Source organism: Poeciliopsis prolifica, unplaced genomic scaffold (genome assembly GCF_027474105.1).
Source record: "Poeciliopsis prolifica strain line A6 unplaced genomic scaffold, Auburn_PproV2 SCAFFOLD066, whole genome shotgun sequence".
Classification (NCBI taxonomy): Eukaryota; Metazoa; Chordata; class Actinopteri; order Cyprinodontiformes; family Poeciliidae; genus Poeciliopsis; species Poeciliopsis prolifica.
Genome location: NW_026562441.1, coordinates 174932 through 188716, shown reverse-complemented (window position 1 = coordinate 188716; position 13785 = coordinate 174932). Strand labels below are relative to the sequence as shown.

Below are 13785 nucleotides of genomic sequence, written 5' to 3'. Positions count from 1 at the left end.
AATGGCTTAATTACCTCCTCCTTGTGTAGATCAGTTCTCCAGAGTCTTGCTAATGACCCAATTATTCTGTTCAGGTGGTGCAGCAGAGGCTCATCTAAAAGTTGCAGGACAGTGACCCTCGAGGACTGGATGTCGACACCCCTGATCTACAGTATCGATTTTAACAAAGCTACCATAACAACTGTAGGCCTTGCTGCATGTTTCAGCAGCTACATTTGTAGTGAATGCGACTGTTGGAGTTCATTCATCTTGTCTCTGAGCTCCAGCAGGTTCGTTAACCAGTTTCAGGACCCGACCAGAACCCCTGAGTGTAAATGACCTTGAGAAATAATAAGATCTGGTGAAATATAAAAGAAATATAAAAACAGGCTTGAATGCTGAAAAATGATCAAATGTTACAAGCCATACATGTCCTACAAATGGAGCAGATACAGAGTTTCATTCACCGTCCAGAACTGTGCCACACTTGGCTCATCTAAGGGTGACACCAATATTGTAGCGAGTTTAGTTTTTATTCTTCTCTGCGGTCTGTTTCCCCCCTGAAGGAGTCTAACCAGTTTCAGTCTGTTTATGTAGGACTGATAGCAGACACACATAAACATGGTTATGTAATGGCAACGTGTGCATGTAAGCAGATAAGAAAGGATGAAAGCGACAGAGGAAAAGATAGAACCGACAGCATAACACAGAGCAGCTATCAGGCAGAGGAGAATCACATCATCACTTCAACTGTCCTCTTTATGGAAACTTATGTTTAAACAGGTTTGAGTCTCATGTTTAAACTATAATTTAAATAGAGGGATTATCAGTGGACATCATGCTGAGTCAACACCCACTGCACATCTCTGCTTTTACATGAGCAGCACAAAATCCCTGCAGTCAAAATGACCATTAATTGTGACCATCAGTAGAAATTATCATATTTTATTTGTCATTTAAATGCTAAATATAAATTACATTTTTAATGAAAATGTACAGTTTCGGGGAAACTCATTCCAACTCATTATGAATGTTTATCTTATTTAGAGGGATTCTCATTAACAGCCGATGATCCTGCTGTCAAGTCAAAGTTCATTTATGCGACACAATTTCAACAACCTCACCTGATCAAAGGGCTTCACAAAAATCTAATCCTAGGTAGATTAATGAAACAAAAAAAATCAGACTACGTTTGATAAAATAATAAAAACATTTATAAAATTAGCAAAAAAATATCAAAAACTGAATAAAAAACCTAGACATACAGGGTAGATTTATTTATCTCTTTTTTTCTACCTCAGGCAGTCTGACTTACTTGAACAGATTTTAACTACACATCACCTAAGCGGTTCCCAGAACTAGCAGTCCTCTGGGGTTTCTCTTTTATAATAAAATATTTATGATCTCATTGTTATTACACTACCAGACATTACTGTACTATTGTGAACTAAATAAAACGTATCCAACCTGCAACACCTTTGTTAAGTCATTCAAACTTATCTGTGTAAAGTTCTTGTAAAAGGAGAATTTGAGATTTTCCTACAGCTCATGGTTAGATTGTATATTAGGTCACCATAAGCTCCCATCTGATGGAAACTAACAACATTTAGCCACTACACACTCAGGGATAGAGAGACTTCTCGCATACACACATTGTTACTAATGTGTCACTAATTTATATTCACCTCTTAGACATGAGAGCAGTAAGTGAAGTTCGTTGTGCTGAATTACTCGTGTTCAGTATGTCCTCTGGTGGTGAACTGCTGACACTACATGTTGCTAATCACAATATTCTATTAAGCAGAAACAAGAAAAAGACCATAATTACGGCAAATAATCTTTATCTGAGAATTATGAAGAAAGTTTTTTCTGCAAGTAATTTTTCTATCTGTAATTCAAAACACATCATCAATACAGTTTCTATCCAAAACATAAAAACCATGTCACAGACAAAAAAAGACATGGGCAAAAAACGTTACAGTTTAAGAAACTAACACGAATAAGGTCATTGCAGACATTTAAACAATCTAAAAGGGAAAACATATCTGATCATTATTTAGCACAATTTAATTTCCCACCCAGCAGCTTTGAAGGTCCTGAGAAGTGTGACTTAAGCCATATCTCACTCAAAATATCCCTTTCAAATGGAAAGATAAAACTGTGAGAACAAAGTGAATGTTTAGTATTTCAGTTAAATCTCCTATTTGAAACAACCAGTTACATTTAATAATGTGATCCAGCTGCAGTTACTCTTCTTCTGAACAGCAAGTTACTGAGAATCCTGGTACATGAAGTTCACATTATTCCATAAAACTTGTGTGTGTGTTCTCAGGTGGACGGTTAAATTTGTTTTTCGAGAGAAATTTTTTCCACACGTCTCACAAGAAAAGGTTTCTCATCTGTGTGAATGCTCATGTGATAAGTTAGATTACATTTTTGATTGAAACTTTTTCCACAGGTCCCACAGGAGAAAGGTTTCTCACCTGTATGGATTCTCATGTGATAAGTTAGATTACATTTCTGACTGAAACTTTTTCCACAGGTTCCACAGGAGAAAGGTTTCTCAATTAAGTGGGACTTCATGTGATAAAGCAAACTAGAATTAAACATAAAACATTTTCCACAGGTTTGACAAGAGAAAGGTTTCTCACCTGTGTGAATTCTCATGTGAGCAATTAAACTTTTTTTGTGTGTCAAACTCTTTCCACAAGTCTCACATGAGAAAAGCTTCTCACCTGTGTGAATTCTCATGTGAAGAGTTAAACTCTTTCTTTCACTGTAACTTTTTCCACAGGTACCACAGGGGAAAGGCTTCTCACTTGTGTGAATTTTGATATGATCCTTTAAATTGCCTTTTCGAATGAAACATTTTCCGCAGGTCCCACATGAGAAAGACTTCTCACTTGTATGGATTCTCATGTGAGCAGTTAAACTTTTTTTATGACTTAAACGTTTTCCACAGATCTCACATGAGAACAGCTTCTCACTTGTGTGAATTCTCGTGTGAAAATTTAAACTTTTTTTATCTGTAAAACTTTTTCCACAGGACCCACATGAGAAAACCTTCTCAGTTCTATGAGTCTTCATGTGATAAGTTAAACTGTATTTTTGAGAGAAACTTTTTCCACAAGTCGCACATGAGAAAACCTTTTCACTTCTATGAGTCTTCATGTGATAAGTTAAACTATATTTTTGAGAGAAACTTTTTCCACAGGTCCTACATGAGAAAGGTTTCTCACCTGTGTGAATTCTCATGTGATTAACTAAATCAGATTCACACACAAAAGATTTTTCACAGGTCGCACATGAAAACGGCTTCTCAGCAATGTGAATCCTCATATGACGAAGTGAGTTATATTTACTCTGGAAACCTTTTCCACAGGTCCCACATGAGTAAGGCTTCTCACCTGTGTGAAGTCTCATGTGAATCCTTAACGTGCTTTTGTAATTGAAACTTTTTCCACAAGCCACACATGTGAATGGTTTTTCACCTGTGTGAATTCTCATGTGATTAATTAAACAAGCCTCTTGACTGTATCTTTTTCCACAAGTTGAACATGTAAAAGATTTCTTGTTTCTGTGATTTCTCATGTGTTTAGTCAAGTATCTGGTTCGAGAAAAGGTTTTATCACAAATTTTACAAGAATATAGTCTTTGATCTGGGTGTAATTTCCTGTGTTTCTTTTGGGTTGAACGGTCAATTTTGCTTTCCTGTTGTTTGGTTTTATGACATCCCTCATTTTGTTCCTGTTCTTCTCTCTTTGTTGAGTTTTCAGAATAGTTTCCTTCCTGGTCTGGAGTCTCAACTTCAAGAGAGATGAGTTGGTTCCTCTGTGGTTCTGTTTCATTGTGGATTATTTGCACATTAGAAGGAATTGTCAGAGTGTCATCAGTCTCCTGTTTCAGTACAAGATTCTTCTTCCTGACTGATGTAGAGTTGATTCTCTTCCTCTTTGAACTGTTGATGTTCTGGTTCCTCATACTCTTGTTTTATGTGCAGAAGTTCTGGTTCTTGTTTTATCTGCAGAGGTTCTGGTTCTTGATTTATCTGCAGAGGTTCTGGATCCTCTTCATCTAAACTGGAGTTTTCCTCCTGGTTGCTAGGCTCATTGAGAACCTCCTCCTCTTTACACCCGGCACTGTGTGTGTGTATCTGGACAAAAAGAAGAAAAAAACATCTTTTAAATTTGAGTAAGAGAAAGATTCCTTCACTTTAATGTCTTTGTGTATCCAAAGGGAATTTTTTGGAGTTATTCTAACAAAGGCAGTTTGTCTGACCAGAAGGGAACATGTGAGATTTTCAGGTGAATAAACAAGCATATCTGTCAAGTTTTAGTTTTAAAAATAAAGGAAAATTTTTGGTAACACTTTATTTATTTCACGGGGTGTGTATAAGACTGACATGAAAGTCCATTAAGACTGCCAACATTGGATTAAAAAAGTCATTATGTATCGAATGACGCTGCATGACAATGGTCACAGACATTCATAAAGACTTGTTCATGTTTATGAGGGTGTCATATCAGTCTTATGCACACACCATCAAATAAAGTGTTACCAAATTTCTACCGGGTTCTGAAAGCCGTTCCACCAGTCCAACCACGACTGGTTTTACAAGACATTTAAAATAACTACCTGTCAATAACTTATAAACTACAATCAGGTGCTCAGAATCTGATGTTGATACTGAAATGCTGTGGACATCCATGAGGATTAAATCCCTGCAACAAAGTCATTTCAGGCAGAAATTACAATTCATTGTACGGAAAATGACTTAACCATTTTTTTTTTGGCAGAAAAAAGATTTTAGCTTTTTCTCAGAATTTTTTGTTGTGACACAAAATGCATTCAAACATACAGAGCATGTACTGTGTATAAGACTCCCAAACCTAATTTTCTAATTTCTGAAATTAGAAAATTAAATAAAATACCACAGTAGAAAAGTGGCATTTTACTATTTATTATTGTTATTTTATTTAGCTACATGTATCACAGAACAGTGATCATGAAGTGATTCTAAGTCTAAGCAGCCTTAGTGCAGATAACCCATGAAAAGATACTTTTACTGCTATAAGCACATTAGATATTTAAATTGTTAAAATGACTCTCATAGAGAGAACATCCTACATTTTAGGGAGAGTAGAAACAAAGATAAATCTTTATTGTCATCAAAACTTACAGTTTTATGTCCAAGTTGTAATTTTCCCGTTGCTTCTGGAGAATATGCTAAAGTCCTTGGTGCTATTTCTGCAGAAACTTGCATGATATTCAGACAGAGGCCAAGAAGCAGTTAGCGTTAAAATCCCACCATAAACGAAGAACCATATTTCTTTGTTGTACTTATTTAATAGAGTTTAGAAAAACAGTGACTAAGTGCAAAGCCTATAATAAACTCTTTCCAAGATGCATATAGTTCAAAATAAAATAAATTTGTTTTAAAAACTAAAGGTCGAGACAAATATTAAAAACAATTGTACTTCAGTTAGAGGAGTTCAGATGTGCAGTAATTGTTGTGAAGAGTAAAAACCATATAAATAATTTGCTAAACAAATACTACTTTGATGATTTAGATGGATTTTTGTTATACGTTTAGAAAATACACAGAGAAGATTCTGCTGCTTTAGAGATTAATGTGTCCTGGATTAGAAACTAGAATCTATTGATGTGATGAAGAGCAGATTGTCCAAATCACAGCTGATTACAATAGACTTATAGTTTCATACAAAAGCCGTTTAAATAACCTGATTAATCAGTAAACCGTGAAGCTGTTTCGTACCTATCCGGTGCAAGATGATCTTGGGTATCCGGGTAAAATCCATCAGTCTGCGCTGATCGTCCATCTCTTCCTCCATCTTAACGTTGATTTCTTTCCACTCTGTGAATGTTTCTTCAGCAGGAGTTTCCTGCTGCTTGATAAACTCTCTGAGGCTTGAACTGAAGACATTTTTACATTAAACACTCACAATATTTACCGAAAACACCAAATCCGAGTTCGCACAACCTTCTAACAAAGGAGAAGCTAATGCTAATCTCTCTGTGCTCCTCCGAGTGTTTCTGTTTCTGCACTGAAGAAACTGTGAACGACTTTTAGTTCCGCTTTGGATTTTCGGCGTTGTCTCCTCTTTTAATGTAGCGTCAGACTAAATAAACTAGAATATTGTAGAAACTATTTCATTTCAATACTATATATAGAATAGTTATACAGACTAATGTTTACAAGCCTTGTTTACGTTCATTATGATGGTGTTCTGCTTACAGGTTAGAACTCTTGCATTTATAAATACAAACTTATTTTAGGATCTATTTAGAAATCACATTAATTATGAGATCCTGAAACATCTTCTATTGATTTTTACTTTAGTTTTTATAAAGATGTGTTAGACTTTCTGGTGGCAAAATGTTGCAACTACATGGTACAGTCACCATAAGTGACAATAAGAGAATAATTCACATATTGAAACATAACAGTATTCTCTTTAAATAAAATAAATTAATAGACGATGGAGTGTGATTATGTACACCGATTTTGACACACAATCTTCTACTAAACGAAATAAAGAAAAAGATCATAAATATGGTAAATACACTTTATTATCAAGAATTCAACAGACATTTCCTTTGAAAGTAATTTTTCTGTCTTTAATTTCATATCATGAAATTTCTACTATCCAAAAGAAAAAGACCATGTCAAAGAAAAACTGACAAAAAAAAGACATGGGTAAAAAAAAAACTACACTTTTACAAGAGAAGATGAAAAAAGGTAATGCAAAGTCAAACAAAAGGGGACAGAATTTCAGACCATTATTTAGCACCATTTCTTTCCTTAATCAAAACTTGAGAAAACAGAAAAAAAGACTTGATTCATAAAACATTACTCTCATTAATATGTGACACTAACTGTACATGCAGTAGCAGCTAACATGCATCCATTTCCCAGAACTATTGAAATAAAAGAAATAAGTACAAAGGAAAAGGATAAACACACAAAGTCCCAAAAACTTTACAAATCTGAAAGCATTCAAACCATTAAACCTCAAAGAGACTATTACTATATTCCTTACTCTCATAAGAAAATATAAATGTCAACATAAGGTTGCAAGAACAAAGTAAATGTTAAAGTGTTTCAGCTAAATCTCTGATTTGAAAAGCTTTTTAAGCAAAGCTGCTACATTTAAAAAAAGCAATCCAGCTTTATATAAAGCACTTCCAAACAGCAAGTTGCTGAGAATCTTGCTACTTGAAGTTCACATTATGCCATAAAACTTGCATGAGTTCTCATGTGAACAACTAAATTTTATTTGAGCAAAACTTTTTCTATAGTACGCTCAAGAGAAATGCTTCTAACTCGTGTTAATCACCATTGTAACCATATCTGGTAACCATATTATCTCTAGATGTGACCAGTCTGCTACTGATGGTCCTGGCTTCTGTTTTTCTACTGACTGTTATACACATACCTGGTTAATTTCAGTTCGGACTACATACATGGAACAAATATACATAACAGTACCCGTTCAGTGAACTTTAATAAACTTAGACTTTCAGAAAAACATTATCTACCACCCACAATTAATGTTAACAGTTCACCTGAAACCCTTAATATGGCTCTTTTAAATGTCCACTCACACAAATATATATATATATATATTATAAATGAACACACTTATGGTTAGGTTTCTTTCCAGTGTAATGGCTCCTGCTTGTGGAAAAATCTGCCAGAGAACCTGAGGGCAGCAGAAAATGTTGCTGTCTTAAGACAGAGCTGGCTCAACACCCGACGCTTTAACCATTCCCTGGATTATTTCTGTGCAGGGCGGGTAATTGTTTTATGAGTTTGTTTTTATTCATCTGCACAGCACTCTGACTGCCTTTAATATGAAGGGTCCTTCATAAATAACATTGACTGACTGATTGATTGATTGATGTGATGAAGTAAACTCGATTTACACACAGAACATTTGCCACAGGTTCCACAAGAGAAGGCTTCTCACCTGTGTGAACTCTCATGTGGGCAGTTAAATTGATCTTATGAGCGAAACTTTTTCCACAGGTCTCACAAGAGAAAGGCTTCTCACCTGTGTGAATTCTCATGTGATTAACTAAGTGTGAATTGTACACAAAACATTTTCCACAGGTTGTACATGCCAAACTCTTTGCATCTGTGTGCAATGTCATGTGAGAAGTTAGACTTTTTTTATGAGTGAAACCTTTTCCACATGTTCCACAGGACAAAGGCTTCTCACCTGTGTGAATTCTCATGTGACTAACCAAGTTTGATTCATACACAAAGTCTTTCCACAGGTCCCACAAGAGAAAGGCTTCTCACCAGTGTGAAATCTCATGTGATCAGTCAACTTTTCTTTGTCAGTGAAACTTTTTCTACAGGTCCTACACGAGAAAGAATTCTCACTTGTATGAGTTTTCATGTGAGACTTAAGGAGTTTTTTCGAGCAAAATTTTTTCCGCATGTCCCACATGAGAAAGGTTTCTCACCTGTGTGAATTCTTATGTGATTGTCTAAGTCGAGTTTCCTTCGGAAGCCTTTCTGACAGGTCCCACATGAGAAAGGCTTCTCATTTGTGTGAACTCCCATGTGATTAGCTAAGTGAGATTTAGACACAAAATTTCTTCCACATGTCCCACATGGGAAAATCTTCTCACCCGTGTGAAATCTCATGTGAACAGTTAAATTTCTTTTATGATTGAAACCTTTTCCACACGTTCCACAAGAGAAAGGCTTCTTAGCTATATGACTCAACATGTGCTCAAGTAACAGAGATTTACACAGAAAACCTTTTCCACAGGTTGTGCATGTGTGAGGCTTCTCACCTAAGTGAAGTCTCATGTGAACTTTTAAAGTGTCTTTGTGATAGAAACTTTTTCCACAAGCTGCACATGTGAACGGTCTTTCCCCTGTGTGAATTCTCATGTGATAAATTAAACGACTCTTGCAAGGATAACTTTTTCCACAGGTTGAACATGTGAAGGTTTCTTGTGATTTCTCATGTGTGACGTCAAGAAAATATTTTGAGAAAAGGTTTTATCACAAAATTTACAAGAATATAGTTTTTGGTTTGGTTGAACTTTCTTGTGTTTTCTGTTTTGAAGTCTCAGTTTTACCTTTCTGCCGTTTATTCACCAACATGCCATCAGTTTTCTGTTTCAGCACAAGCTGCTCTTCATCCTGACTGATGGGAGCTGCTTCTCTTCCTCTTTGATCTGCAGAGGTTCTGGTTCCTCTTGCTCCTGTTTTATCTGCAGAGGTTCTGGTTCCTCTTGATCCTGTTTTATCTGCAGAGGTTCTGGTTCCTCTTGCTCCTGTTTTATCTGCAGAGGTTCTGGTTCCTCTTGCTCCTGTTTTATCTGCAGAGGTTCTGGTTCCTCGTCATCTAAAGTGGAGTTTTTTTCCCGGTTGATGGGCTCATTCAGAATCTCTTCCTGTTTACAGCACTGTGGGAAATCTGGACAAAAAGACAAAACAAAAGCTTTTAAATCTGAGTCAAACAACAAACCCTTACCTGCTCTTAGATTATTCTAATATTACAAACTAAACAAATGAAATAAAACTAGATGTTAGTCTAGTCATTATGGACTTCTGGGTAAACAAGCAAGATAGCAATGAATTAAGCTCGTGTCACCTTAACTAAAAAGTCTCCTTCCTCTATGTACAAACAGAATATGCATCAAATTGAGCTTTTGGAAGAAATGCCTATAAAAATCTCAAACGGCTTTTCCATTTTTATTCTTTCTATTGGCAGACTGAGAAATTATATTCCCTGATTGTCCTGAAGCAGTAACATGACTACACTGGAGGAAGGTGGGTTTTCAAAGAAAAGAAAAGAAAGTTCTTAACTCTATACTTGGCGAATTTCAGGGAATCTTATGAGGATGACACTTATCTAAAACTCTGCAGAAGAAATTTTCAATGATACGGTGACTCAAAGACTTGCAGTCTGTAATCAACACTTTTATGATTTAAAGCACTTTGATCTGCCTTGTTGCTGAAATATGCAGTAGAAATGAACTTTGACCATGTGTGGCATTAGCTATTCCAACAAATGTGTGCGAAGCAAAATAAGGAGGTTTCTAACAATACATGCTCATGCAGGATCATCCTGGTTTACTGAGGCTGCACAAACTATTCAATGAAGGTTTAATTTGTTTTTAAACTACTTGTTTAAAATCATCTGAGTGTTTAACTCAATATCAATCTATCAACAAATTATAGAATTAGCGCTATAGTTACAAGATAGAAAAGAAAATGCAACCTAAACCAACTTGAACCAGGATCTTTTTAAATGGTGGACAAAAATTACAAACTATGATTTAGATATTGTAATGAACAGTAAACAGGTCGCAGTTGTTCATTTTAAGTGTTTAATTAATTTCCAGGTGGAGCGGATTCGTTAATCCAAAAACTTTTCAGTTTGAGTTCAGCATCGCTTCAAACATTTAACCTGATTAATCAGTAAACCGTGAAGCTGTTTCGTACCTATCCGGTGCAAGATGATCTTGGGTATCCGGGTAAAATCCATCAGTCTGCGCTGATCGTCCATCTCTTCCTCCATCTTAACGTTGATTTCTTTCCACTCTGTGAATGTTTCTTCAGCAGGAGTTTCCTGCTGCTTGATAAACTCTCTCTGAGTCTGAACTGAAGACATTTTCACTGAAAACACGGAAATCTTTACCGAAAACACCAAACCTGTTTTCAAACCGTCTAACAAAAGAACACTAAGCCACCGTGTGCGTCGTGTTATTCAGTGTGTTTCACTTTGACTGTGCCGAAGAAACAATTCTTTTGTTCCGCTTTCAATTTTCGTTGAGGCTCCTCTTTTTTATAGAAGTTATATTAAATAAATTACACTATTTTGGAATTGGGTTACAAAAATAAATTAATATTTGAATAATATATTAATTTACTAACTAGAAATGTATATCAAGAAGTGACTAACAGCGGATCTTATAAATACTTCATAGTTTCTGTGGGACAGCCACAGTGAAACACGGGGAAGATGAAAACAGAGCACACGGGCTAACATTAGCTGTTCTTTTGTTAGACGGTTTGAAAACAGGTTTGGTGTTTTCAGAAAATATTTCCGTGTTTTCAGTGAAAATGTCTTCAGTTCAGCCTCAGAGAGTTTATCAAGCAGCAGGAAACTCCTGCTGAAGAAACATTCACAGAGTGGAAAGAAATCAACGTTAAGATGGAGGAAGAGATGGACGATCAGCGCAGACTGATGGATTTTACCCGGATACCCAAGATCATCTTGCAGCGGATAGGTACGAAACAGCTTCACGGTTTACTGACTAATCAGGTTAAGGAAAATGTTTGGTGCGACGTCAGTCTATTTAAACGGCTTTTATGAAACTATAAGTCTATTATAATCAGCGGTGATTTGGACAATCTGCTCTTCATCACATCAATAGATTATAGTTTCTAATTCAGGGCACATTAATCTCTAATCCACCAGGTTAAGAAAGTAATACTAAGAGTTTGTTTAAAATTTTTGATTTAATTATGTATTTCTAGGCTATTCCACCCCGCATCTGAAAAATATTTTTGTATCATTGAATAGCAACGGAACACTTTGGCGCAAACATGTTTGGTGCGTCGTGGAGCCACTTGGTTAATTATCAGCATCTGACTGACTTGTTGATCCCTTCCAGTCAGAAAGACGAAAGTTTAAGTTAATTTATACATTTGTAATTTTAGTGGTTGGATCTCTTGAAAAGGCTTGAAGTGATTAAAATGAAGGACTCATTCTTTTACTTACATTTAAAAGCTTTTGTTTTGTGTTTTTGTGCAGATCTGCCACAGTGCTGGGTGTGTAAAGAGGATGAGGATCTAAATAAATTCAGCATCCAGGAGAGGAAGTCCACTTCAGATAAAGAGGAACCAGAACCTCTGCAGATAAAACAGGAGCAAGAGGAACCAGAACCTCTGCAGATAAAAACAGGAGCAAGAGGAACCAGAACATCAACAGTTGAAAGAGGAAGAGAAGCAACTCTGCATCAGTCAGGATGAAGAGCATCTGGTGCTGAAACTGGAGACTGATGACATTTTGGTGAATCCTCTAAATGTGCAAAGAATCTACAATGAAACAGAACCTCAGAGGAACCAACTCATCTCTCATGGCTCTGCTGAGGATGAGAACCAGGATCAGGAAGGAAGCAATTCTGAAGATCCAGGAGAACAGAAAGACGAAAAAACAAAACACAACAAAAAATGCCAGAAAGGTAAAACTGATTGTTCAAACCAAAAAAGGCTCTTGAAAAATCACAGAGTCCAAAAGTTATATTCTTGTAAAGTTTATGATTAAACCTTCTCTCTAATCGGTTGCTTGATCACACAAGAAGTCTTTCACATTTTCAAAATGTGGAAAAAGTTTCAGTGAAAAGAATAATTTGATTTATCACATGAAGATTCTCACAGGTGAAAAGGATTTCTCTGGTGAAAACCTGCTTGTATTAAATCAGCAACATAACATCATGACATAGAAGAGAGATAGTCATAAAATTAGTCAACAGCTGTATGACATCCTGACTTGGCGGTTAACCAGTCAGACCATCATCAAGGAACAGGAGGCAGGTTTCATAGTGGACTGCAGTCAATTACACTGTGAAACCATGACAATGCATTTATATCAATCCATCATCAATAATCTATTTATTGACTTTCTCTTGTATCTTGTCACAGATGCTGAACTGACAGCACCTCTTAATGCGCATTTGTACTCAATGCATGTCAGCTATTCTGACAGAATAACGGCTCAAATTTATGTTAAAGGTCAGTGTTAGCCCCGCCCACAGCCCGCCCTCCACTTTGATTGGGGAATTATTTTATGGTGACACTGCAGGAACTGGAACCAGGCGATGATAATAATGAACAGAGCAATCAAAAGCATATTTAATAATTGTCTTGACTGGCTGCTAAGTTTCTATTTTAATAATGTAATGACATATTTAATAATTGTGTATTAAATAAACCCTTTAAATAATTATATCATTTTCACCTTTCATATTTAATCTTCCAAATTGTCCAATATTCATGTCAAATATTTTCAATAGGACCATTTTGCCATTATTTTCTGCATGTGTGCGATTAACAACAATCACCCACTGTTATCAGTTCTGCTGTGAATCACAGGAAAGTAAAGGCTGAGATTTATTTGTGCTTTTGAACATTTGTGTTGAGTGTGTGAGTGGAGCAATGTCTGACAATATCAGTGGGTGAGATTAAAATACCATTAAGTGTTTCGCGTCAGGCATTTTGTCATTCTTTAACGAGATATATATTCTGTTGCTACTTGGAGGAAGAAAACTTTTTCTAACATTAGTCAGGAAGCCTTTGGATTAAGCTATCGCCATCTTGTTTGCTCACCTGGAGATCCATAATATAATATTTGACTCGCATCTAGTTCTATTCTGGTCAGAAGAACCTCATTGGTTGAGTTAATTTTCATTCTTGTAAGTTTGTAATTTTAGAATAATCCCAAAAAATTCTGTTTTGACAAGTTGAGGTTAAAGTGAAGAATTTCTTGTTTGATTGACGTTTAAAGGCTTTTGTTTTTTCTGTTTGTCCAGATCTCTCACAATGCAGTAAAGAGGAGGAGATTCTCAATAAAACAGAACTGCAGAGGAACCAACTCATCTCTCATGGTTCTTCAGAAACTGAGAACCAGGATCAGGAAGGAAGCAATTCTGAAAATCCAGGAAAAAAAAGAAAGAAACAAAATAAGTACAAGAAAGCTCACCAAGGTCAAAAATTATATTCTTGTAAAATTTGTGATGAAACATTTTCTCAAA

General features: G+C 35.9%; 1 protein-coding gene across 1 annotated transcript; it reads right to left on the bottom strand.

The window, feature by feature from the left end:
* Window positions 1-2268: 2268 nt before the first annotated feature.
* On the bottom strand, window positions 2269-5779 carry LOC129351442 (gastrula zinc finger protein XlCGF26.1-like). Its single transcript, XM_055020299.1, has 2 exons — window positions 5756-5779; window positions 2269-4132 (listed from the first exon to the last, which is right to left on the bottom strand). The coding sequence occupies exon 2, from the start codon at window positions 3958-3960 to the stop codon at window positions 2320-2322; it is 1641 nt and encodes a 546-aa protein (XP_054876274.1). The 5' UTR covers window positions 3961-4132; window positions 5756-5779; the 3' UTR covers window positions 2269-2319.
* Window positions 5780-13785: the final 8006 nt, after the last annotated feature.